At 37.6% G+C, this 27969-nt stretch overlaps 2 protein-coding genes across 2 annotated transcripts; one reads left to right on the top strand and one right to left on the bottom strand.

Moving 5' to 3' along the window:
• Positions 1-419: 419 nt before the first annotated feature.
• On the bottom strand, positions 420-16587 carry LOC137398153 (ranBP-type and C3HC4-type zinc finger-containing protein 1-like). The gene is made up of 12 exons (XM_068084261.1): positions 16523-16587; positions 16109-16440; positions 15775-15873; positions 15442-15653; positions 14454-14564; positions 13808-13930; positions 12977-13150; positions 10513-10694; positions 10231-10342; positions 7741-8016; positions 974-1117; positions 420-770 (listed from the first exon to the last, which is right to left on the bottom strand). Exons 1-12 carry the CDS (start codon positions 16537-16539, stop codon positions 690-692), a joined length of 1863 nt encoding a protein of 620 aa, XP_067940362.1. The 5' UTR covers positions 16540-16587; the 3' UTR covers positions 420-689.
• A 607-nt stretch (positions 16588-17194) lies between these two features.
• Positions 17195-25869, top strand: LOC137410563 (coiled-coil domain-containing protein 103-like). The gene is made up of 4 exons (XM_068096000.1): positions 17195-17226; positions 23869-24025; positions 24453-24591; positions 25264-25869. The coding sequence occupies exons 2-4, from the start codon at positions 23880-23882 to the stop codon at positions 25636-25638; spliced, it is 660 nt and encodes a 219-aa protein (XP_067952101.1). The 5' UTR covers positions 17195-17226; positions 23869-23879; the 3' UTR covers positions 25639-25869.
• The last annotated feature ends 2100 nt before the right edge of the window (positions 25870-27969 follow it).

Here is a 27969-nt window from a genome sequence, read left to right as displayed (position 1 = left end):
ACTGATAGACAAAGAAAAATACTTTCTTTTAAAATTAACTCAAATTTGACGCAACCACAGACAAGTTACTCTAATGAGACTTGGTATTCCGTTATCGCTAATCGCTACAAAACAGTCTGCATACTAAACTTATCAGCAGAGATAACAGCTGGTAATGATTGGATGCTAGCAACTGATTTGGGAGAACCAGCAGACTAACACAGCTATCAATTAAATAGTTGACTTATCTTTTGCTCAGGCAATTGCCTATAAGCATGAAAGCTTGTAAACGGCTTCCTAACATACAAAGAGTGTAAAGAAATAATAGAAAAAGGTCATAGCCCAAACTACTACCATTGACCTAAAGGACTTCCATGCAAGTGTAAAATAAGAATAACGGTGAACTTTTAAAGCTAAACCATTTAACAGATTGTCTGTCATTATATTTAAAATATCCAAGACTAAAAATTTATTCCTATAATTATCACCCATCTATTACTAGACATACGAAATGGATAACTGCTGCAAAACAAACATACTATTCAGTTTATAAGGGTGGTTATAAATTGTAATTAAAAACAGCAACAAGGAAAAATCATTTAGTAAATTGTTATGGGAGCTTGAGCTGTACGCTATATGTTAATGCTAGAATAATATGCTTACATATAAAATACGAAATGTTGCAAAAGAATTTAAGCATTGGGTTGAATCTAATGACAGTTTCCACAGTTTGGAGCGCAGGGATGTCCATTCACGTTGCATTTGCATCCTGCTGATGTGTCACCACGTCCCTAGCAATCATGAGATCAAAATTGAGCAAAAAAAATTAATATTGGTTTAAATCAAAAAGCAACAATACTTTGGATTTAAATAGTGCTGCTTGCATATTGTGATCATGTGAAGATGACACCAATTCAAAATACCTAAAGGGGCTAAAAGAAAGAAAAGTGCAACAGATAAAGAGGATAAAAGACCATTTAATATAAGTATGTACCTTTGGACCCCATCTGGCCTGTCTCGTCACCCAGCAAATTTCCGTCTTGCACACCGAACATTGTATCCAATCACAGCCAGTCTTCTTCATTATGATAATTTTACATTTCGGGCAATGCATAGCCAAATGTTCTCGCAACAGTCTCTACAATAGTTGTAAAATTGTCTGTGTTCAAAGACACCACAACTAATGAATAGAATATGCCATAGAATATAACAACATATACAGCACATGCTATAAATTATAACAACATATACAGCACACGTAATAGATTATAATAACACACTTAACAAATGCAATAGAACATAACAACACATGCCACCACACAGCACCTGCCATATATTATAACAATACATACAGCACATGCCATAGAGTACAACAACACATACAGAACATGCCATGGATTATAACTGTTACATATTAGCTGTGCAGTCAGCGTTCTTTTAGCTGTGCTATAATCGCATAATTGTCTAATAAACCATAGCTATGGGCTTGCTAACTAAGTCAGTTCCTTTATGTGCTTCTTACCTGTTAGCTGTGTTTTCTGTGATACAAGACTTATCGTGATAATACAATTCAACAACTACAATACAACAACTGGTGTCAGGAACGAACATTGTGGACTCACAGCCAGCATTTTTCTATTGTCTTGCTATGGATCCTAACATAAAAGCTTTGATCGATGCTATGCAGAAACAGCAACAACAGTTCCAGCAGCAAAACGCTGATCTACAGAAGCAGTTTATCTCCTTGTTTGAAGCTACCAGAGTGATAGTGCTGCATCAATACCAGTAGCTGTCGCCATACCCAAGTTTGAAGCATACGACAGGGGTAAAGAAAAATGGAACCAGTACCTTCAACGTTTCAATCAGCACTTTAATGTGTATCGGGTGGTAGATGACAGTCAGAAACGAGCATGCTTACTATCTTGGGTAGGAGCTGAGACATACGACTTGTTGTCAAACTTATTTGGCGCAGAGGATATTACAAGCCAGTCATTTACTGAGTTGTCGGAGAAACTTAATGAACACTTTGCAGATACCATACATGTTCAGGCAGCAAGATTTGAATTTTCTCAATGTAAGATGAAGACTGGTCAGTCCTATGTTGATTGGGCTGCAGAACTTCGTGCACTCGCACGGCACTGTGCTTTCACGTGCAAAAGCACAGGCTGTGGCACTAGTTATGTTGATGAACAAATTCGTGACATAATCATTAAAGAGACGCCACATGCTGATGTACGTCGCCAGTGTCTACTTGATGCTGATCCCTCTCTTAATGATGTTCTTAAGAAGGCTACAGCATTCATCAAGACAACGGAAACCGATAAAATTCTCAAGGGGGAGACAACTTCTCCAGCTATTGAAGACACAGTAAACAAAATGTCAGGTCAGTACAAGCAAAGATCACGCCGAGGTCAACAAACCATTGGAAAGCAACAAGCTAATGCACAGAACACAGGTATGTTGAAGTCTTGCCCTAGCTGTTACATTAAACATGACAGAAAAAATTGTCCCTGCAGAGCATTTGTCTGCAGGAAATGTGAGGTCAAAGGTCACATTGAGGCTGTCTGAATGGCTAAGACAGCTGCACAGAGTCAGACAGAACAGTCTGCTAGGACAGTTGAAAACTCTGTGTTAAGTGTGCTCACTGATGCAAGTGAACCTTATCATTCAGTACATGCAGTTTCAGATAATCTTTTCCAACGAGTCAATAGAAAGGTTTGGATCAAAACTGTTGTCAATGGTCATGATGCAATGTTTCAATGGGACACAGGGGCTACTTGCTCTATAGTTGATTTGCAAGGCTACCAAAGTCTTGGATCACCCCCCCTCTTACCTGTCAGTACACATCTTAAAGCATATGGGCAGAGTGAGTTACAGATTAAAGGACAATGTTCAGTTAGTGTGAAGGTAGGAGATGTGGAAAAGCAAAATCTCAAACTTCTTGTTGTAAACACAACACAAGGCTCAAACCTTTTTGGTCTAGATTGGAGTGACAAATTCGGTCTCTCTCAGCAGGGGCTAGCTATATTGACACAGGGTAGTTGTGATGTTACCTGTACTGTCACAGGAAGTAACCCTATTGGATTTAGGGACAAAATCGCTGCACTCTCCTCTAAGTACTCTGATGTCTTTAAGACAGGTCTTGGCCGATGTAAAAAGGTAAAAGTACCAGTACGCTTGAAACCAGGAAGCACACCAAGCTTTTCTAAACCTCGTGTAGTGCCATTCTCTAGACGCCAAGCTGTAAAAGAAGAGCTAGATCGATTAGTTAAAGCTGGTGTTTTGGAACATGTGGACTTTAGTGATTATGCTGCTCCAATAGTAGCAGTTTCCAAACCAAATGGAAGAGTGCGTATATGTGGTGATTTCAAGATGTTGAACCAACAAATATCAATTGATCAACACCCATTACCAAGCCTTGAAGAGTTGCTAGAGAAGTCGAGAGGCGGGGTACACTTTTCCAAGATAGACCTGGCAGATGCCTACTTGCAACTAGAGTTAGATGATAATGCAAAGAAGTTGTGTGTCATCAACACTCAATGTGGTTTGTTTCGCTACAACAGGATGTGTTTTGGATTGGCATCAAGCCCTGCACAGTTTCAGCGATGCATGGACTCAATGATTGCTGACTTACCTGGAGTTGCAGCATACTTGGATGATCTGATTGTCACTGGTAGCAGTGAGAGTGAGCACTGGTCTAATCTCGACAAACTCTTAGCTAGACTACAGGAGTATGGGCTCCGCATACAGAGAGAGAAATGCGAGTTCTTTAAGAATGCTGTTGAATACCTAGGTCACATAATAGACAAGAACGGCAAGACTCCCTCGAATTCTGCAATAGAGGCTATTGAACAGCTTCCACGACCACAGAACTTACAACAGCTACAGGCGTTTTTGGGCAAGATCAACTACTATGGCTCATACATTGCTGACCTGTCTAGCAAAGCAGCCCCCCTCTACAAGTTTCTTCGTGAAAATGTCGAGTTTGACTGGACTGACGAGTGTGACAAGGCCTTCCATGTTCTTAAAGAAAGTGTCATCAAGGCTACCAAACTTACCCATTTTGACCAGAGTAAACCGCTGGTTCTAGCAACAGACGCATCTAACTATGGAATTGGGGCAGTACTCCTACAAGAGGAAAATGGAGCTGAAAGACCACTAGCACATGCATCAAAGACATTGAGCGTGCACCAAAAGAATTACTCACAGATAGAGAAAGAAGCGCTTTCTATCATCTATGGAGTGACTAAGTTTAGACAGTATCTATATGGGAGACGTTTTACGCTCATTACTGATCATAAACCCCTGGTTGCCATGTTTTCACCAGAAAAGAATATCCCCGTTTTAACAGCTCAGCGACTGCAGAGATGGGCCCTCACACTGATGGCTTATCAGTATGACATCAGGTACAAACCTACAGCACAGCACGGCAATGCAGATGGCTTGTCCAGGTTACCTATAGGGGCAGACCCGAAGTTTGACCATGATGAAGAGAAGGAGAGCATTGAGGTCTCACACACTATACAAGAGGAGCTCGATCATGGTCCCCTTGACGATGAGGCTGTTAAACAAGAAACCATGAAAGACACATCACTACAGATAGTGAAAAAGTGGATACTGAATGGCCTTTGGCCCAATAAGCTTACAGCTAGCTATGAACATTTGCGGCCATATTGGAATATGAGGGAGTCTCTTTTTGTTCATGGGGAGGCTGTGCTTTTGCAACGTGATGACACTACTAGAGTTGTCATTCCACAGGCTCTGAAGAGTAAAGTGTTAGACTTGCTGCATACATCACACTGGGGTGTAGAAAGAGTAAAACAGCTTGCTCGTCGATATGCATGGTGGCCTAGCATCAATGCAGACATAGAACAGCTAATCAAAGCTTGTGAACCTTGCCGAATCTGTGCTAATGACCCAGCCAAGACTTACCAAAGTTGGCCGTCCACCCAACTACCATGGGAACGAATTCATTTGGATTATGCAGGACCTTTTAAAGGTCAGATGTGGTTGGTTTGTGTAGATGTACATTCCCGATATCCGTACGTTGCTATGCTAGATGTAGGAAAAACTACTTCTAAGGACACAATTGGCGTGCTACGACAGATCTTTGTACATGAAGGTCTTCCTCGGACTATTGTTACGGATAACGGCCCACAATTCGTGTCAAATGAATTTGGCCAGTTTTGCACCATGCATGGCATTAAACATATAACATCTCCCGCATTCCATCCTGCATCGAATGGAGAAGCGGAGAGATTTGTCCAGACTCTTAAGCAATCTGTAGAGAAGAATTGTGCAGGAGGGGAGAAAATCAAGACTGCCCTACAACTGTTTTTAACCACTTACAGATGTTTGCCTCATCCCTCTTTGAACTGGAAATCACCTGCTGAAGTTCTACATGGACGACAGCCGAGAAATACTCTGACCTTGCTGAAACCAATTCAGAACAAGAAAACTCTTTCACCAGGTCAAGCATCTTCTACATCATCACGTTATGAAGTAGACCCTTTGGTTTATGCAAGGAACTATAGCTCTGGACCTAAGTGGATACCTGGAACGATAATTAACAAGCTGGGTAACATACTGTATGCTGTGCGAACAGACCGTGGTGTATGGAGACGACATGCCAATCAGCTACAAGCTAGACTTCAAGTTAATGATACATCGACTAATGACAATATCATCACAGCTTCAAATGATCTTAACATCCAACCTGCCCAATCTGTACCTGATGAGAGGCCAGTACAAAGTCCCAGATATCCTACTCGTAATAGAAGACGACCTGATTACTATGACAGTTCTAAGTTCTAACAAGGTCATGACTAACCATAAACTCAGAATAGTGAGGGAGATGTCTTACATATTAGCTGTGCAGTCAGCTTTCTTTTAGCTGTGCTATAATCGCATAATTGTCTAATAACCCATAGCTATGGGCTTGCTAACTAAGTCAGTTCCTTTATGTGCTTCTTACCTGTTAGCTGTGTTTTCTGTGATACAAGACTTATCGTGATAATACAATACAACAACTACAATACAACAATAACAACACATACAGCACATGTCATAGAATAAAACAACAGATGCAGCGCATGCCATAGCTTATAACAACGCTTACAGCACATGTCATAGACTATAACAACACATACAGAATATGTCATGGATTATAACAACACATGCAACATATGTCATAGATTATAATAACACATACAGCACATGTCATAGACTATAACAACACATACAGAATATGCCATGGATTATAACAACACATGCAACATATGTCATAGATTATAATAACACATACAGCACATGCCATAGACTATAACAACACATGTAGAACATGCCATGGATTATAACAACACAAGCCATAGACTATAACTATAACGACACATACAGCACATGCCATAGACTATAACAACACATACAGCACATGCCATAGATTATAATAACACATAGAGCACATGCCATAGATTATAACAACACATACAGAACATGTCATAGACTATTACAACACATACAGCACATGCCATAGATTATAATAACACATACAGAACATGCCATGGATTATAACAGCACATACAGAACATGCCATAGATTATAATGACACATACAGCACATGTCATAGATTATTACAACACATGTAGAACATTCCATGGATTATAACAACACATGCAGCCAATGAATACAGAATGTGAGAAGATCTTAAAGGTTGACTGGCAACAAAATTCACATTACAGTTATTTGGTATCAAAAGATTCACCATGTCTTACACTGTTGTGTTGTAGGTGCAAAATATGTGGCAATGTGATTACAAGCTCTTAAAAGCTAAAAAACAAACAGTTAATCGCACCCACACAAGACCGCCGTAGTTTGGATTCTCTTTCCAAAACGGCTCAAATGGGACGAAGTTGTTACAAGATGGTTTCTGTTTACACTTTCATGCAACTTCATTTGTCGAAATATTTCCATAAATATACTTCATGCATTCAATAAAACCATGTCTATTGTTCTTACGCGTCTATTTTATCGTCATTGTAATGCTGTCACTTTTAGCACTGATATCTTATAATTTACCGTAAAAATTCATTTAAATTTTTAACCTTAGCTCGAAGGAGTACATATCATTGTCTGATAATCATGACGAGCCTGTTGGTCACCTGTGATAATCGAAAAGTGCTGCAAAAATTATTTGCGAAGTATTGGGTCACATGATCAGATTACGACTTGACGATTAGATAAAGCCGAAACAAAGCTGTAAAGTAGCGAGCAACTATAATTGATACGGGGTCTTCGGTAAAACCCGAAGTGTTTGTCATAAACTAGTGCTACGATAAGTTTTTATTGAGCTTTTTATTGGCCTTTCAATTCACGTGAGAACATCACGTGACAAAACAATAACCAAACTGTCATGACTACGTCAGAGAAATAAACAGATTCCAATCTAGGGCGGCTTTTCGTTTTTGAGCTTTTAAGAGCTTGTAATCACATTTCCACATATTCGGCACCTACAACACAAAAGAGTAAGACATGGTGAATCTGTTGATACCAAATAACTGTAATGTGAATTTTGTTGCAAGTTAACCGTTAATTAAGCTCGTGTCTTGACCTCTTGCGTATCTAAGCTTATGAGATCGAAGCCTGTAGTATCAAAGACCATTGCCATCATGGCTCACTCCTGAAGTGCCCTAAACAGACCTCAATGAGACCTTCAAACTGCTCAGGTTTGAAGTTGTGCATCTCCTGAAGTGAACTAATGCTAACCTCTAACTCTTCCTGAGTTTTCTTGGCCTCATCATCAATCTCTGCCTTTCGCTTCAAATCGTCTTGATATTCCTTGCAGTTTTGGTTGTCATGAATGGCTTGGCATGTGAGACAATTGCGCGCCTGACAAACTGGGCATTTGAAGAAATTCACATCCTCATCATAAGTGCACCAACCAGGGCAGTTTAACGTCTTGCAATGGAAGCTATCAGCCGCTTGCGACTCTGCCACCTGTAAACTCTTCTCTAGAAGTTTAGGAAGAAACTCTGGAGCGATCTAGAAACAATAAGGAATGAAAAGAACAATGACAGTCGCTATTAAAAGTCACGCGAGGCTCTAAGCAAATACTGATTTGGTTGAATGTTTAGAAATAAGATTTACTGATCAAATTACTTTTTAACCATTGTGTATAGACTACTGCAGCAATGATAAAATATCTGTTAGAAGTTTGAAGTTTACTAGAATACATACTAAAACTTCCTTCAAGTATGTGTTTAGTAAACTAAATTCCTTTAAGTTAGATTCAGCGTTATGTTACACGGCTGTCTCGAAGGTAAGAACTCTCCACGTAGTACATTGTAATGTTATATTATTTTGCAGATCATAGCCAAAAAATGCACTAAAGTCATTATAGGTACCTATAGTTACTAAGGTTAACATATTATTTTGGTACTATTTTTAATGATGATGATTTTTAGCAGGTGGTGATTGCATTAGATAATGACTACGGGTTTCTACACCACTCTATGTACGCCTATAGCCTACGATATTTTCGCATGCCAATTTTTGCATGCCAACATTGAAATGAACTAAAATCATATAGTGTAATTGTATAATAAATAATTTTTCATTGTAATCGTAGCAAAATAGACTATATGTAACCGTTACTTGCTAATGATTTCACATTTACATATCAACACCTTTACATTTTTATTTTTCCTTCCAATTTATTTCAACGAAACACTTCTTTCAAGTTGTGAAATTCTAAACTTACAGTTGTTTGAAAACCTTTACAGTTGTTTTATTTATTTTTAATTTAGTTGTCCTGCACAAAACATTTTCTTCATGATATGAAGTTTACAAGTTGTTTGACAAAGCTTGAAAACCTTTACAGTCGTTTTTTATTCTCTCTCTTAATTTATTTCAACAACACAAAACACTTCTCTCATGATATGTAGTTTGAAAATTAGAATGGCAAATGTTGTTATATGTTATAAGCAAATAAATGTTTTGTCCAAAGAATTTTTTATTACCCGGGCAACACCGGGTAGCACAGCTAGTCCTATATACTTATAATGATAAATCACACTTTCTGTCTGTCTGTTAGTCTGTGTTAACGCTATGAGTTTCCAAATTTGTTAGTCAATTTTGTCCAAACTTCACATGCATATGCTCCATGCTTTCGTCCAAATCACCAAAATATTTCGTTTCAAAATTTTGTCTGGTTCCTGAGAACCAGCTTCTTAAACACCCCTTGATTAAAAACTTAAGAATGTACCTTCGTATGCAGTGAGGACCCTTTCTCCTCAATAAACCCATTCATAGATGGTAGTCATGAAAGCAATGTAGTAATTTGTGTTGAAAATCTACACGCTCACTGCAGGCTATCCAATTAAAAATAAAAGAAATGTCAGACAACACGAGGCGCAATGCGAGGTTTATAAAAAATCTTTGTTAATTCTATCATTTTTGATCCACTAATCTGCACTTCCACAACCTTTTTAGTGCATTCTGGCAAAATAAGCTAGCATTGAACATGAACGCTATCAGAAAGTTGTCATGATATCAGATTAAAAACATAACAGGCTCGCCGATATTACATAAAGCATTTTAGACAGTGAGGCAGTGAGGGAACTAGTAATTAAAACTAATTTCTAAATTTTTTCTTATCTCCCTAATCTCACGCTCCTGCATGGCTTCACTTTCTTACCTCCCTAATCTCACGCTTCTGCATGGCTTCACTTTCTTACCTCCCTAATCTCATGCTTCTGCATGGCTTCATTTCCTTACCTCCCTAATCTCACGCTCATGCATGGCTTCACTCTCTTACCTCCCTAATCTCACGCTTCTGCATGGCTTCATTACCTTACCTCCCTAATCTCACGCTCATGCATGGCTTCATTACCTTACCTCCCTAATCTCACGCCCCTGCATGGCTTCATTACCTTACCTCCCTAATCTCACGCTCCTGCATGGCTTCATTTCCTTACCTCCCTAATCTCACGCTTCTGCATGGCTTCATTTCCTTACCTCCCTAATCTCACGCTTCTGCATGGCTTCATTTCCTTACCTCCCTAATCTCACGCTCATGCATGGCTTCACTTTCTTACCTCCCTAATCTCACGCTCTTGCATGGCTTCATTACCTTACCTCCCTAATCTCACGCTCCTGCATGGCTTCATTACCTTACCTCCCTAATCTCACGCTCCTGCATGGCTTCATTACCTTACCTCCCTAATCTCACGCTTCTGCATGGCTTCATTTCCTTACCTCCCTAATCTCACGCTCCTGCATGGCTTCATTACATTGATAGTTGTCATCCATATATGGACAGTATACCTCCGGATTTTCACTGCTTTCTACATGTCCTTTTAAACAGTCTCTAAACAAATGACCTGATGTCAATAAAGTGTGTTTGACGAGCTAAGATGTACAATATATGAATTTATCATATAACTTTAAAACTGATCGAAGGGCAAGTGTTGGCGATAGTGTACAAGTCATTACTACATGTATATTCAACAAAATATGTATGGAGCATGCGGCTCTCACTTGCAGAAGGTATGAAGGCAGTCTCGCAGTTTCACTCCTTCGCCTGCTTGACATTCAGTGTAACAGATTTGGCACTCAAAATCCTCATCGTTGGCAATCAAATTTGACTCATCAGCACCGATTAGCAGCTTCCTATTACGCTCCCTCTCTTCAGCTTCTTGCCTTTTTTCTTCTTCTAATGCCTACCACCAAAGTTGAATTAGACAATATGGTGTTTCTGATGCGTACAGCCTTCTTATGGCAGCACCACTATTTACAGCATATTACGTCGTTGCCGCTAGGTGCTATTCAGATGATTGGCCAGTCCGAGTAAAACTATATGAAGCTTCTCTGGTTTGGTGGTCAATGATTTTTAGAGCTAAACGCATTGATGGACAAAACAGGTAGTTCAGTCGATCTACCTGATGCAGGATATGCGAGTCCAGCATCAGATCAATTGGTTCATTGCTATAACACAGTAAGTTAAGTGCAGGAACTTCAGCTACTGCAAATTAGAGAAAACTTGCAAACTTAGCTATCGCAATAATTTAACATATCTGTTAACAACTCTTTTGAAATGTATTTATCATGCCTGTTAACAACTCTTTTGAAATGTATTTATCATGCCTGTTAACAACTTTTCTGAAGTGTTTTTATGAGCAGCTGCATGACTATAGGGTTTTCAATGAAACTAAAAGTGGTCTGAAAATTTCTTATGATTACAGTGCAGTTCTGCTCAATGCAAGAATATATCGAAGAGGAAATTGTTCTTTTTTCAATCTAAAGTAACTATCAGCTAGAAGACAGGGAACTTGTTAGTACATTTACTGCGGGATAATAAATGGTGCTATCGCAGATGTGACTTTCTTCAAATTGTCTGGCCTGAACTAATAAAACTGTACAATCACAAAGGTCTCTAGTGGAATAAGCTAATAAGTGGCAGTTTCTTGTTCAAATATCTTGGGTGTAACTTTCGTGGTTTTTAAGAAATAAATCGAGTTCATACATAAAAATAATAGCTATATTTGTAGCTTCTGTAGCGGTGAAGTGCTGAAAGCCTAGTACTTGTTGGCTAGGAAGAACAAGTCATACCAATCATATATATAGTATTTGACTGGTATGACTATATACTATGTCATATATGACATAGTATACAGTCTGTATATAGTATATGACTGTATATGGCATAATATAAAATCACATACATAGTATAAAGATCCTGCAAGGATCTTCTAACAAGTATTCTTTTAATAATCAAGTCGTAATATCACAGCCAATAACCGTACTAAAAAATCAAAAATTACACATGCCGACATAAAAGTGTTAGCCAAGGATCCACTACAGCAAAATCTATTAGCCAGTGAGTTTGGCGGAGCAAAAATCAGTTGAAAATCATGACTATGATTTTTGCTGCTGCGTGAGCGAAGTAATAATTTAAGATATCGAAAAACACACAATCGTTCATGGAAGTAGCATGCTAGTCAGTTCTCATCAAATGGTGAAACTAGTAAAAATATAAGACTGAAAAATCTGTGATGTTGAGCTATTGAGAAGTTTTAAATTGCCAACAATGTTCTAATGATATGCAGTGACAATCACAGATGAAGTTTAAAAAGTAAAAAGATTGCTCGCAGTAAATATAGTCGCGACTATCCTGCAGTCTCCCATAGATCTATGTCAAATACAAGTTCGTCTATTGAGCCATGACGGGAGAAAAACAAGTTTCTTTTTAAAATGTCAAATTAAAATATTTTAATTAAACCCGACAAGTTGTATATATAGCACTGACAGTGAATGACAAAATAGTCCTGAATGAAATGAGAACCTTTTGACAACCTTCGGGTAATTTGATAAATATATCTATGACTGCGGGTACTAGGCAATTCAGAGTAAATAAACCGGACTGTAGGGGGCTGTCGTTGTTAAGGATAAGCTGTCATGATACGTGGCCATCATCTGCCTGTCTACTAGCAAAATCAATCCTACTTTCCCGACACGCAGTCAAATCCAAGCCAACACTGCTCGCTTCTCATAAGTTTAAGAAAAATTAAATAGATTTGGAGCTGAAAATTTTTAAAGTATAAAACTAGCATTAGCATAAATGTTGCTCAACATGAAATATTGAAAATACGAGGAACAAGAGTAATGTCCGATTTTTGGCAGGCAAATGAGTGTTGCTCAGAAGCATCTAGAGGTAAATTGCGTAGGCTAACGACGAAGCTTGGTGCATGATAAAACAGAATCTTTATCTATGGTTTATAGCCTTCATTCATCCTCCGATAGATTGCGATGACGAAGCAATAACGGCCCATCCTCTACCTATAATAAAAGAATGCTAAGTTAAGACCAGCGCAATACTGTTCATAATTAGAAACAAATTTAGTAGCAACACGTCACGGCAGATGAAACTGAAGAAAAAATTGTTAGTTTCACCTTATGAACAGCATTGGTTGGTTGTATGGTGAAGGAATGAGCTATAACGCACCTGTTCCAAGGCCATCTGTGACGCGAGTCCACCATCTACAAACTGGCGTTCTTCATCGGCAGGAACGTAACGTTCCGGTATCTGATAATCAGCAGGACGATCCTCAGCGCACATGGAACACGATGGCCTGTAGGGTAAGTTGACCAATGTGCATGTGCCGCACTGCCATCCCACCTAAGATTTGAAAAGATATGGTATGTCAATCTATAGCAATCATACACCATAAAGGTACGGCCACACGTAACGATTTTTTCGTTGATTTTGACCGAAATCATGAAATGAATGAAAAAAATAGAATTATTTGGCCAAAATTCACAGAGTTGTCAAAGCTGTGCATGTACACCGAAATCGTCAACGAAACGCTTTTAATTGGCTAAACAAATTATTAGTGAGCATGATTCTAGCAGCTTTTGCAATTTATACAGTTCAAGACACGTATTACGACGCACAATAAAAGTACCAGCACAATTCAACATAGTACATACGATGCAACTGCTTAAATTGCGCTACTGTTGGTTCTTCATCGTTCGGACACCATGGCTACAAATAGTTTCTCTTTTAATAATAACAATTTCTGTTTTAGCAACAAAAGTTCCGTTGTATAAAGAGTTGCCATCTTTAGCGCAATCAAGTCAATTGCATCATATTTACTATGGAAAATCGCGCTAGTATTTTTCAAAAAAATCATTATGTGGCCCTACCTTTAGACGGCCGCAGCGAGCTTAATCTATTGTATCAGAATGAAGTTCAGCAATTACAGATAGGTTTTTACAATCATAGAAGCATGACTGTAGACAAACAGAGGAGAAGGAACAAGCTGTGTGTACGTACTGAAGCCACAGGTTCGGGAGCCGACTCAGTATTCGGATTCTTTGTGTCACAAACAACACACACTGTAGTATCCTTGGTATTTACAACAGTGCAAATGTCACATATCCAGCTGCCGAGTTCCAACTTCAGTTAGGTGAAAAAACAAAAGAATACGATATAATCGTTATTGTTGGAAAGCTGCAGTTCTCATAACAACTAGCATATCTCCACAAAGTGATGGATGATGGAATGCCTTATTAGATAATAATACGTAATTATACAACAAAAAAGAACTAAAAGTGTGATTACATGGATACATAGAACATTTACATTGCCTAATTATGAGCTGTGTTTTACTACTAATTGAAAATGACTGACATATTTGATAAACTTTTACATCTGTGACAAAGCCAAAAGTAGTCGTATACAAAATCAAGTTTACTTTAAGGCTAAGACAGGAAGTAGAGCCTAATCCGCATACATAAGATATTTTTTGATATGAATAAACATACATCTGCGACTAACCTACAAAGAACACAACTTGAGCCAATCGTAGTTCACCTGTCACACATCGCTAGCCAATTCACTCTGACACTGACAACTATGACCCTTGTACATGTACACGTATATTCTCTATTTAAAGACTATCTTAAAAATCAGTTTTTACCTCGTTAATGCTATGATGAAGAGCGGCAGCAGCATCAGCATCATAATCTACAGAGGCAGCGGTTTTAGGAGTAACAGCATTCTTATATTGAATTTGCTCGATAACATGGTCCTATAACATACACATGGCTTACGATAATTACATACATTCAACAAACATGTACATGTTAGACTGTCCTCATCCTGGTGATTCAAGCCTTACAGGCTTGAATCACACTATCAGGCTTGAATTTCTTACAAGCCTCACAGGCTTGTAAGAAACTATCTCGAAAATTAATTTTTATAAAAAAAAGTGTAAGCACCAACCTAAAACCGTTTGCCCATGTTTAATAGTCCGAGCAAAATAGCTCAGCAAGCACGCTTTGGCGCTCATATAAAGCGATAAGATTGTCATTTTAATCCAGCTGACAGATGTTAAAACTTTAATATATGAGCATTAGTTGTGTTATTAAGTGACTAGAACTATAAGAACAAAGAAACAGAGCGAGGTATGAAAATCATCAAACCATATTACATTTATAATTATTTATACTAAAATGCATTTATTATTAATCACTTTTTTTTATAAATATTCATGTTTTATTCATTGTAACTTTCTATGACATAAAACAAATAGACTGCTAACTGCATACGACACATGTACACACATCTAATATATTATAAGTTATTGTTATATTATATGTTATTACTTTAAAAGTTATTGGATATACATACTATACATATAATATATTATAAATGAATAAACGCGTAAGATCCGAGCAGAGTACTCAATGATAAAATCAGAGCAAGTTGAAATCTGTGTTATTGATTTTAATATATTATATGTATATCCAATAACTTTCAAAGCAATCAATAAATAGGTGTATACAGCAATAATGCACTTAATCTTGTGGGAAAAAGCTTATGTTAAAATTTGATCTCATCTCACAGGATCTGCTTATTTTGTATTAAAATTGTTGAAAAACTGACAATTTCATAACTATACAAACCTGAGGATGCATTCCTGCACAGACAGAGCAGAGAACACAAGAATATTCATCGCATGTAAGACAATAGTGGGTTGATGGTTTCAGTGTTCCCTTGCGATTACACAATTGGCAATTATCTGCTACTGAATTATATGTCTTCATCACTTGACCAGCAGGCCTTTTGGCCAATGTTGCACCACGAGCTGGAGCCTGAGGAAGCACTTCTGTACGTTCTGTAGCAAATAAGTAAAACAAATCAAAACTTGTATAAAATATATTTGATAACAAAGCTTAGATTCTCATAAATAGTAAGGTAAAGGATGGTTTACATATTATTATAGAATTGCGGCTTACTGGGGATTTCTGCAGTGATCTGTGGATGAATTCTCTTGGGTTCTTTAGCTGCATGACTCACAGGCACATGTGCTGCTTTAACATGACCTGGTAGCTCTTCTACACAAAATTTAAAACACTACATACATAACTGAAGATTCGAATGAAATTGAGTTATAAAATATACATAAAAATGTCTTTGTATGTTCACAGTCTTTATTAATAACATTGGAGTACAATCTAACTTACAATACTGTTTAGCAAAACTTGATCGGTCAACTACCGCTTGTTAGTAGAACATGGCTTTCGAAGCAACAATATCAATATTATACATCAATTATTAATTGTTACTCACCTTGATATTCCCCAGTCAAATGTAGCTGTTTAATCTTAGTTAACCAATTATCGAAATCAGACTGGCGAGTTTTTTCAAGAGTCTTTTGCTGCGCAGACTTGGTGACATATAGATGCAACGTGCAGTTACTGATGCTGGAAATCTTTTCCTCATTCTTTGGTAAATGGAGTTTTTGGTCCTTACAGTGAAATAATGTCTGGCACTCGACAGGAATATTTCGCTCTCTAAGTATTCGAAGTTTCAAGTCCTTCACCGTGGATTTTGAAGAGACACCTAACAATTGGATTTTGTACTTCGATCCTTTGTCAGTTGAAAGTCCATACACCATCAAACTACAAATAGAAAAAATCGAGGTTATAACTTAAAAACTAGCATAACCAATCATCATTAAACCTTTCAAAGAATGTTACTCACTCGCAGCTTTCTTCCATTGCTGATTGATTGATTGATGAGTAGTCTTTAGCTATATTGTAAAATTCATTTCTAAAAACAAATGCAAAAGTTGGTTAAAATCACTCGAAATGAACGCAAAAAATAATCAGTAAACATTTATGAAAAAATGTTGAAACACAGATTTGCGTCATCCATACGTCTACACAAAGTTCTTATTTGGAACAGCTTTTCTTGATTTCTAAGATATTGTGTTTCCACACTCTTTTATGCACTTGTTGCGTGCGGTCTTAGTGAAAAATGTAATAATAAAAGGGCAAATAATTTCAATAGGTGTTCAGGTAAAAGATACGCATTTTTATATCAACTTAAAATCGAGCCAACTTAAAAATTACACAAAAACAAATGTTACACTAAAAGCTAAACTTCTCAGAACAATAAGTAGGAATGCAATCGGCTCGAGGCTATGTAACTGCTAGCTAAAACGAGCTTATGCTGATATCTGCTGCTAGCACATTGTTTTAAAATCCATAATCATAAAAACTTGCTAATCACAATTTGATAGAAAAAAACGCAAAATATATTTCGATGATCAATTTGTTAGTTGAGAAACTGACATAAGAGGAAGGGAATTTCCAAAGTGAAAAGCGAAGAAGCGCTTGCGCGCACCAGACTTGGCGACGCAAACTTCCGGTAAGGCAACCAACTTTAACAAAGTTATCGAATTTGTGAGTCTTACGGGTATTATTTCCGTTGTGTGGTTGTTATTGAGTGCTGGTTTGAGACAGCTGATCTTTTTTAATCATAAATGCATGCTTTACTCTGAACATATTTTCTAAGTAAGCCTGTAAGATTTACAAGCCAGCTACCTATTTATTCTGTATTAGAAACCCATGTTTACAAGCTCGTATCTCGTAAGCTAGATTATTGCTCTTTGATCACGGTACTACGTGCGTTGCGTAGTACCCGTATTTTTGATCAAATAGCATGCTGGTTAGGAGGAAACTTAATGAATAGTGGAGTGTTTGCCAAGATTTGACGAATCTCAATAAAGCTATAAAAAAGAATCGTTTTCCCATGCCAATGTGAGAAAATGTACCGTATTACCCGAACTGAACTGCGCTAAGGTGTTTTCACTTGTGTACCTATTGACATGGAGGACATTGACCTCCAGAATGATCTAGACCAATCATTTGAGGGCACATCATTTTATAGAATGACCAAAGGCCATCTGAAACAAAAACTAAGAATTGTTAAAATCCATTTCAAAACGTCAGATGACCTAAAGAAAACCATACATGATGGCTTAAAATCGGGAAACCAAAACCAATATGTCAGAGTAGAACAACTTGAGTGGAACTCACACGTTAGACACTGTACAAACTGCTGGAGGCTCGGGCACTCCCAAAACCGATGTGACAGTGCAAAAGCATGTCTCCACTGTGGCAAGGACAGTGATGAGTGCTCAAAAGATAATCTGTGTTAAAAACCCTAAATGTAGAAATTGCAATGGCAAACACAGTTCCAACTAACACAGCAAATGTAGCGACTCTAAAAAACGCCTAAATCAGATCACCCAACATCATAACGAGCTTCAAAATGGCAGTTAAAATATGTTAAATAAACATCAATGGTATGTCCCAAAACACCATAAAAACTCTGGAACAGTATGTGTAGAGTGAAAACATTGATATTGTGTGTCTATCAGAAACAAAATTGAGTGAACTCCCCATCGGTGTATTCTCCAATATGAGAAGCATCATCAAGCCAAATTCGACCAACCCTTATCAAAGAAGGGTGGCGCTATTAGCCAAAGACAACATACAACTCACCAGGATGACCTTGAGCCGCGTTCAGCAGACATGCTAGTCACTGTAGCAAAAGTGGGCACACATCGACTCTATAATTGTTCAGTGTACTCACCACCCAAAGAAAACACAAAACTAGAGGAAATTCTTCAAGCTACGAAAAACTTGAAAGACAAAATGGCAACACTTGAAGTTGATAAAATCCTTTTTTGATTGGTGATCTTAATGCTCGCCATGAGACTTGGGGCGATCATGGTCAGAGTTTATCAGGTGTCACCCTTTTTGAGTTCTCACAGAAAGTGAGACTAGGGGTCATCTACAAACATGACAACCCGACATTTCTATGTGAAAATGACTCAAGCTTCATTGATTTGTTTGTCGCTTCTACAGACATCACTCGCTTTGTCAAGAGTCAATATGTTAATAACGCTGTTGAGCTTTTTACCGGTGCCCCACATAGGGGTCATGTACCAGTCATAACAGAGCTCGATATATGCTTACCATCGTTGGAGAAAAACACCATATACAAATGGAACAACACCGATTGGTATTCCTTCAGTCGCACCCTAGAAACAATGTGTAAGCAGCACATTACTGAGTTCTCCACAATATCTGATGCAACTGTCTTGTGGGAAGTCCTAAAGAACATTTTGCTTAAAACTAAAAAGTTACATGTCTCATCAACAAAAACAAACACAATAAGTCCTACTGGAATGAAGAGCTATCCAAGCTGTTTTCCTAACTCTGACAATCTAGATCACGGTACAAATATCGTTCCTTTTATGAAGATGGCAATGAGCTGGATCGAATTAAACAACTGTTTAAAATTGAGCTATCAAGTGCACAACAAAAACACCTGAAATGCAAGGCTAGCAGACTTAATGATCACAGCTCTGAAAGTTTCTGGAAGGACTTCAAGTCTACATTTTACAAGTAAGATGAACACAATGTTGGGGATATTTTTGGATCACAAAATGAAGTTCTCAAGGACAGCAAATCTAAAGCAGAACACCTGTTTCATACTATATTTGGTGGATGTGGCACTCTAACCTACAACGATCTACTTGATCCAGTCAACTCTCAAGACGCTACATACAATGAACATGTGAGTCAGCTCAATAGCACCATTACCATGGATGCAATCAAACAGGCTATCCATAAGCTTAAGCCGTCAGGGAAAAGTCTGGACTATGATGGTATCCATCCAAAAATGCTCAAACAAGGAACAAACTTGTTCTTAATAGCGCTACACTGTCTCTTCAACAAGGTCATAGAAACTCAAAAATGGGCATGGAACAACTGTAATCTAGTCATATTTCTCCAAAAACCAGAAAAAAAAGGATTACAGAGAGACAGGTTCATACCGTCCTGTTACTATCAGCTTTTATGTTGGTAAGACGCTTGAAAGAATTCTAGAACGGAGATTACGCTCGTTAATTGAACATTGGCCTCTCATTTCAAATACTCAGTATGGATTCAGGCAGGGTAAAGGTACACAGTCTTACCTCCTCAACCTGCTCATCAAAGCTACACATAGCGTGAAAAAAAGATTAACATGTGCAGCTCTTTTCTTAGACCTCCAGAAAGTATTTGACCCAGTTTCACATCAGTGGATGCTATACAGATTACAAGAGTTTGGAATTCACGGCAATTTTCTTGGTTTAGCCAACTCCTTCCTTACAGGCCACCAAATAAACATTAAAGTAAACAACTACATCTACCCAGCACAGCCTTGCAATATAAGCCTACCACAGGAAGTGTCTTATTTCCCCTATTATTCATTATATATGTGAGGGACATGCTATCTGAAGTTGAAAGAACATCTCTCCAGTATGCAGATGACTGCACTTTGCTGATGTTTGCAAGGGATGACTCTGAACTACAAGGAATGCTGCAAAACAACTGCCAAATTATAGAAACATGGATGGCGAAATGGAAACTGCAAGTCAACTAACAGAAAACAGAAATTGTGATGTTTAATGGGACCATCTCTCCCCCACTATGAACTTGAACTCTATCCAGTTGTCTCCCACATCAAAAGTTTTAGGTATTACCATTGACCATTAACTCTTCTTTGTAAAACAGCGCTGCTCCAGCATAAGAGGTCTAACACAGCGATTCAACATGCTAAAACCATTCATCTATGCTTGCCTCAACTGTGAAACTGCCAGGAAAATATTTACTCAAGTTATATTGCCAAAGGCACTTTATGGGGCCTCTCTCTGGGACATCAACCCCAAAATCTCACTCTACCCATACATCAAGCTCCTTTTAGGAGCCCATTACAACCCACCTAGCGACTTCCTACGCCTACTGATTAACATCCCTCCAATTAAACTATTAACCATGAAGAAAAGAATGATGATTGTGAGAGGATTGGTAAAACCTAACTATTTGGATGAGCTCACTAGCACCCAATTAAGCCCAATAACAGCAGCTATTATAAAAGACATCAGAAAACCAGTTCACCGTTCAGTGCTACTCAAAAACATATCTTTAAATGATATATCGAAAGTCAACAGCTGTCTAGAAAAAGAATGGAAACGACAATGGACAGCTCTAATCAGAGATGGGACATACCCATTCGGCCTTCTCTCAAATTTACACCCCGATCATGTCTTCAAACAACCAAGAAAACTCGGCACCATAAGAGAAAACCTTGAAGCTTTATGTCACCTGTTAACGGGCCAAATCAGACTCCAATTATTCCAATTCAGATCAGGATTGAGTTACAGTCCAACTTGCACTTGTTTAAAAAAGACAAATCTGCTCACCATTATCTCCATATATGTGTGGATTACAAAGATGCTAGATCACACACGCAGCCAACAGAAAATAGTTGGGACTCCATAATAGACTTCCTGCAAGTCACCCATCATCTCATGTTCACATGACAACAGATGACAATACTATAGCCCTGGTCAGGCGTTAACTCGACCAACCCTAACACTTTACGACGTCTAGGGCCGTCTGACATCAAGAGGAGACCAGCGCCGCAGGTGTTTGCAGATACTGTCGACCCAAGCATTTAAGACAGTTCTTGCCAAACGCTTAAGACAATCATGCCAAGCACTCAATACAATCCTGATTATGGAAAATTTTGCCAGTCAACATTGCCAAATATGAACAATCAAAATAAACACGTCCATTTTAATTCTATATAATATTTTATATTTTTTGCTATACAATATATTACAATCTATTCAGGTCAATATGTACTATAATCGGATCATGCAATTTCATTTCATCTTAGCCTGCAAAAAGAGGCTTTTGTTTCATTGTTGTATATCATATTTTATTAATATTAATAAAGAGTTCATCATCATCATCACTCTGTGATGTGAAGGATGGGTTTCTACAAGTTAAATTGAATTATGCATTGAATCATTTCATTACTTTCTGGACAGCATTTGGCAAAAACAAATGGCTTCGGATGCCATTTGGCCTATCATCTAATCAAGAGGAATCTGAGCAAAGACTATTAGATGCGCTAGCTGATCTTGAAGGTGTATTAATCTTGGCTGACAACATTCTGTTTTATGACAAGAGACAACTGTTGAGGAAGCTACCAACGACTACAACACCAACCTAAAATTGCTGCTGGAGAGAGCTCAACAAGTTGACATGAAACTCAACATAGAAAAATGTAAGTTTTTGTTGGATCATCTGACCTATATTAGACACATCATATCAAAAAACAAACTCAAGAAGTATCTAAATCAGACAAGTGCCATCTTGGACACGGCAACTCCAAAAGACAGTGATGTTGTCAAAGGATTTTTGGGTCATATCAACTATCTCTCCAAATTTATCCCCAACTGTTCATCAGAGACAGAACCACTAAGATGTCTCCTGGGCCTGGCTGATAATGATTTGGAGAGGCAAATCAATTAAGGAGAACCTTTTGACAGACTGAAAGAACTGGCCACAAAAGACACGACACTACAGTATTTCAAGGTGAATAAACCAATGACTGTACAAACTAATGAGAGTACCGATGGCCCAGGAGGTGTGCTCATTCAGGAAAACAAACGAAAAACCTCCGATAGTTTTACCACAAAGTTTTACCAATAGTGAAAAGAACTACGCTTCTATTAAATTGGAGCTACTGGCAATAGTGTATGCCATGCGGAGATTTGACCAATATGCATTTGGTAATCCCGATGTAATTGTCCACACAGATCATGAGTCTTTGATACCAATATTTAGCAAATTTAAAAGCACCTCAAAGATTGCAGTTCATGCTGTTGGGATTGTGACGCTTTCTAGAGTAATTTGCAAGCCAGCTCAGTAGCGGAACAGATTTTAGCAGACATGCTCTCAAGATGTCTTGTAAACGTACTGTGTGGCAAAGAAGTTCCCGAAAGACAGATATTCGAATTAGAACTTTTTATCCTTGGCCTCAACACCTGTAATCCTCAACAAGATGCACTGAATTTTGCAACAACATATCAGCAAATCAAATAAGCTGCTATGAATGATTCAGAGTTGCAAGAAGTTAGTCTACTCATGACCACAGGATGGCCGGCATCCCACAAGGACTTGGATGCTATGCTGAAGTTGTATTATCACCTCCTGGATCAGTTAGCTTTACTAGATGGAGTAGTTTGTAAGGGGTCTCAACTCAATCTTCCTCGTACGGAATGGAGATATACTCCGACATACCGAACAGAGATACTGCGAAAGTTACATTTTAGTCATCAAGGAGTCGCTGCCACTCTACGTATAGCCAGGTCTTGTGTATATTGGCTGTCGATGTCTGAAGACATTAGAAGGAACACAGAACAATGTGTCAGCTGTGCCATGGATGCATCAAACCAACAAAAAGAAACTTCAGAATTATGAAACTAAGACAATGTTTCTAGATAGCAAATCAGTGCTGATGGGACGTTAGTATTCTTCCATCCGGCATTATGGCCATTAGTTTTACAGTGAATCCATGATCCAAATACGGCGATATTAATTTTCTGGAATGTTATTGTGAAAGCTCTAACCTGTATTTTGCTCGGAATTGTGTTTCTAGTCAAAGTAGTATTCCAAGCAGCACCCCTTGACCGAGAGAGCCGCACTTCTATAAAATAGCATTCTTACCAGTTTAAAGCTGTAATACTATATGTATGTTTATCTTTTTTTATCTATCTAAGAAGACTCATGTTTACAGGATCTAGAACTTGCATACTTCATATGAAGGATTCACAAATTGCTCACCGTCAGAGTGGATAGCATCCGTCTTCTCTATTTTCGAGTATTTTACTGTGTTGTTTGAATAAACTGTGGATGCAGAGTTGAAAAGTTGTGTTGTTGGGTTCTTGAATTATGTGTTAAAAGACGTTTTCTTAGTCTGTATATTTTTTTTTATTAAATTGGCTCCGTCTGCTTTTGCTACCCTCAAAGTATTAAGTTTTAGTCATAATTTATTGATATCTCTTTGGAGTCGATCCTTTCATACAGCATGTTTTGTTTGACATTTTTGTTGACCCTAATTTTATGCTTGCTGTTTTATTGCGCTCTGCACAATAATCACGGCAGTAACATCAGCTTGTTGGTGCATTGTACTTTCAGTAGGCCAAATAATGGCATCGCTCAAAGATGACCATGTGAATTTTGATAAATTGGAATCTTCAGTGCGACAGGCCATGGAGGCAGAAAATCTCTACTGGCTCCAGAATGATGCCAAATTTCGAGCTGTCAAACAAAAGGGTTCTTACGATGAATTCAAGTATGTGAAATAATTTTACCCTCAGTTTTTGTCTGCTGTTGATCATAGTTATTGCTAGTTTGAACCTATTTGCTTAACCTGAGCTTGTTTCCTAAGACAACAGAATCGTTCAGTCTAGTTGTTGCGATGAAAAGTGCACTTTCAATAACATATGAGCTATAATGAGACAATTTTATTATTACATGTATATAACATTATATAATATATTATTATTATGTTTGAAGTGTCTATTTATAGATTATGTCTATAATTAGGCACTTCAAATGCATTTTACCCTCCATAAGCTTTTTGAGCACCATTTAAGATGGCTTCTCAAGTACAAGCGCCACTTTGAAAGTGTGGTAGAACATTTTAAAAGAATGCATAGTATGGTTCACTCAAAATGTTTGCAGCACTTGCTAAAATTGACACATTTGTACTGTCATAGAGAGATTGTTGCCGCAGCGCACTTAAAACCACTGGCTAAGGATGAGAAGATTCAGCTAGATGAAAAGATTGTGAGTCCTTGGAATACATCGGCTCGAGCTGTCAAAGTATCGACAAGACCACCATGCAGTTCTACACAGGTTGGTTTGTTAATTAACATCGGCTTAGCTGATGATGCAATGAATTTTTAATATGTAACAGTTGAAATTTATTTTTTTCAAAAGAATTTAAGTTTTGTCAATCAAAGAAAAAACTTTGTACAAACTACAAATAGACTGTGCCTTAATAAATAATACAAATTAAAGTTAGTTAAACCTTATTTGGTGTAAGTTATTCTTACTATTATTATCACTTACTCTACAAACACACCTAAGAGTTGTTTAGCCTTCACTTCCCTTCAGTAACATTGTAATTATCTTTTTACTAGTTATTATCTATTAATATTAATTTAGTTTATTCATATAATTTGGGGAGAGAACGGCACATGCAGGCAAATCACATTGTCTGTAATGTAATATACATGTATAAGTTTACGTAAATTATCACTAACACTAAAATAGGTTGTGACAGTCTTTCTAATGCTTTTAAAGAGGTGTTCAGTTATTTAGCTTGAGTACTTATGGGGTAACTCTATGAAGCGGTGTTCAGTTATTTAGCCTAAGTAATTATAGATCAACTCTATGAAAAAATGCCACTATGCATTGTTGTTATTATTTATATATATTGTACCTACTATTCTAATAAAGGCATTAGTATCGGATAGTATTGTATTTCCTGTTTTGCTTTGTTCCTAACACTTCGGGTTTGTGCAGGATTCCAGTCTACCCTCCAGCTCTAATGAGTTTGTACTTCAATGGAGAAAGCTCAAGGGTACAGGATCTAGAGCCGAATATCTACAGAAGCTCTTGATAGCTGATAACAGTGCGAGTCACATAGCCGTCATATTCTCAAGTGAATTGCCGTTTGGTTTACTCGGAGAGTTTATAGAAGCGCTCTCAGGACATTGCACTGATTTTGATAGTTCTCTTCTCAAAAGCTTTTTATACTCACTGACTACAACGGGGAGATTTGGCCTCGCGTTAACCTTTCTTAGCAGTAGAGAAAAAGACTCTTTGAATACATTGTTTCAATATCTGGTAACCTCTGGCGTTTGCTGTGATGAGCTACAATTATTGTATCATGTTTAATTCTGTATACCTAATTTTTATGTTTTGAGCAATATGGTTTATTGAATTCAGTAGCTTTTAAACAGATAAAGTGCTATAAAGTGTTCTGTCATGTTAGGACACAATATTTTTCAAGATCAGCTCAAACAAAATGGTTTAGAGGCATAACTGACTAGGTCAGAGATATACATGTATATTCACTCGATAGGAATGGTCGCCCTTTATGATCCATTATTTTGTTATTGTGGCCATCAGCACAAAAACGCAGTGCAAGAGGTCACTTCAGGTCTAGGCTAGCTAATGAAGCTGTCAGCTGATGCACTTTCATCCGCCACATGTTAAACTTTTTGGCTAAAATCAGCACCATATAGCAATAGAGCTATATTCACATTTCAGATCTATATTGCAGGTAAAATAAATTATAGAATGGTTCAGATAGTTTATTAACTTATAATCGTCTGTTACCATAAATATTTGTGTTTGTCATTATAACTCGTGACAGCTGATATATATTCTGACAGCTGTTCTTGATAATCAAATCTGTATGTACATGTATATATATTTGTCAAAGTTGGTCGTGTGTCTATATGTGTGTGTAGTTCCAGCTATAGCAATACAATCTTGGAATAACGAATTCGTATCTCAAAAGATTTGATCTCAGACCTTCCAATTAGGCAGTCTGAGGCCTTATCAACTCAGCCACACAAGCTTGAGCAACTTGCTAGGCGATATATGTCACTATATTGGAGCAAATACGCAACGGGTTTGCGTACTATGCAGAGTGATTGCGTAACTCCACTCACGGAGAAGATAATTCTTATTATTACGCTTACTCAAATTATGCATTGGCAATGTGCCAGGCTAATAGCAAATAACAGGCAACTTTCATTACCTCTCATTGTTTATAAACTGATTTTTAATACCGGGCCAAGCCGGATAGCACAGCCAGTCTTACAATAAGGTTAACAGTTTGAGGCTCGTTTTCTACACACAGCAGCCATCTTTGAACGGATATTCCTATGGCTCCGCTTACAGTATCTGAGTATTTCATTTACCTCCAATGAATAAGAGAGTGAAAGGTTCATGTCATTGCGGCGACTAGACCGCAAAAACCACTGTTGGATCTTTTTGGTATTTTATCAGTTATTCCAGTTTAGTCATAGCTTGAATAGGTTTCAGACTTAGCATCATGACCTGAAACATTTCAAAAGTAGCCAATATAAAATTATGAATTAAAACAGTGGATTATTTTTAATGTATTCTTTTAAGCGATACTTATTCTCAACTTTAACATTACTCAAAACTAAATATCGTAGTAAGTTTATAGGAGAAAGTGTGATACAGCAACTGAGGATAGAAGTATCCAACTGAGTCATTGCTGTCCCTGATCTTCTTACAGATGAGGGACAGCAGGAAGAGGGAGGAAGGGAGGAAAAGTTGGAGCAGGTAACTCCAACTTGTTACAACTTGAGTTTATCATTTTTGTCTGTTCTTTTGCTTTATTTCGGACAACTGAAGAGTTTCTATGCGAGCTTCCTAAAAACCTACTTTCTACACAGCTAAAGTTTACTCAAGGTATAATTAGTAGCAACTTTTTTCTGTTAACGGATTAGGATGTAGCAGGTTTAGTGAATACTGCAGCTAGTTGTGTGTTTGAGCCATAGGCAGACAGTATCACTAAAACTGCCTGTAGACAACAAAAGCCATAACATCACCATTTTACACGCATGGATGAGCTACATCATCAACTGCCATACTCTGACAGAAATAACCACTGGTTACAAGTCAACTAAAGTCTGCTCAAGTTGTAATTTGTGGCTACCTTTTCTTTTAATGGATTATAACACAAGTTTTATTAAAGACTATTTTATAGCGGACTATAATAGTAGGAACATGTCTTAATAGAGAAGCATCCAAGTCAAAATAACATTGATGTACAAGCAATATATTAAACTAATACAATTTCTTGCAGTCAATTATTAACTGATGGGTAAAAAACTTTTTGCATTTCAGACACTGTTTATACTATCTTTTATAAATGTGCACTTTTATTTAGAAAGTCATTTTCTGGCAATATTTGTAGGATATCTTATATGTTTATTTGTCACAGTTTGTTTTTTTGTTTTTTACATAAAACTCACAGGTTTTAAACTCATTTCAACCTACATGATATGTATAAATTGCATACAACTTCTAACAACTATTCAGAAAATATTGTTATGGTGGATTGAGGAGAAATTATATTATCCATAATTAAACCAAATCTACACACAACATCAGTGTTGAATTGGCTTTGTCATCGTATTCTATTTTGGCTATGTACAGTTTGTGCACTTTTGTTAGCTTGTGTGA

Source organism: Watersipora subatra, chromosome 1, assembly GCF_963576615.1.
Source record: "Watersipora subatra chromosome 1, tzWatSuba1.1, whole genome shotgun sequence".
NCBI classification, from domain to species: Eukaryota; Metazoa; Bryozoa; class Gymnolaemata; order Cheilostomatida; family Watersiporidae; genus Watersipora; species Watersipora subatra.
The sequence above is the reverse complement of the archived record's forward strand: the minus strand, read 5'-3'. Positions and strand labels throughout refer to the sequence as shown.

Excerpts from the sequence above, each read along its gene's own strand:
- LOC137398153 (XM_068084261.1), bottom strand. Across the intron at positions 15,874-16,108 it reads TTTGACTGGGGAATATCAAG|AAGAGCTACCAGGTCATGTT; the intron begins GTGAGTAACAAT and ends AATTTTGTGTAG. Across the intron at positions 15,654-15,774 it reads GATCACTGCAGAAATCCCCA|AACGTACAGAAGTGCTTCCT; the intron begins GTAAGCCGCAAT and ends TATTTGCTACAG.
- LOC137410563 (XM_068096000.1), top strand. The coding sequence starts at position 23,880 with ATGGCATCGCTCAAAGATGACCATGTGAATTTTGATAAATTGGAATCT. Across the intron at positions 24,026-24,452 it reads GGTTCTTACGATGAATTCAA|AGAGATTGTTGCCGCAGCGC; the intron begins GTATGTGAAATA and ends GTACTGTCATAG. Across the intron at positions 24,592-25,263 it reads CACCATGCAGTTCTACACAG|GATTCCAGTCTACCCTCCAG; the intron begins GTTGGTTTGTTA and ends GGGTTTGTGCAG.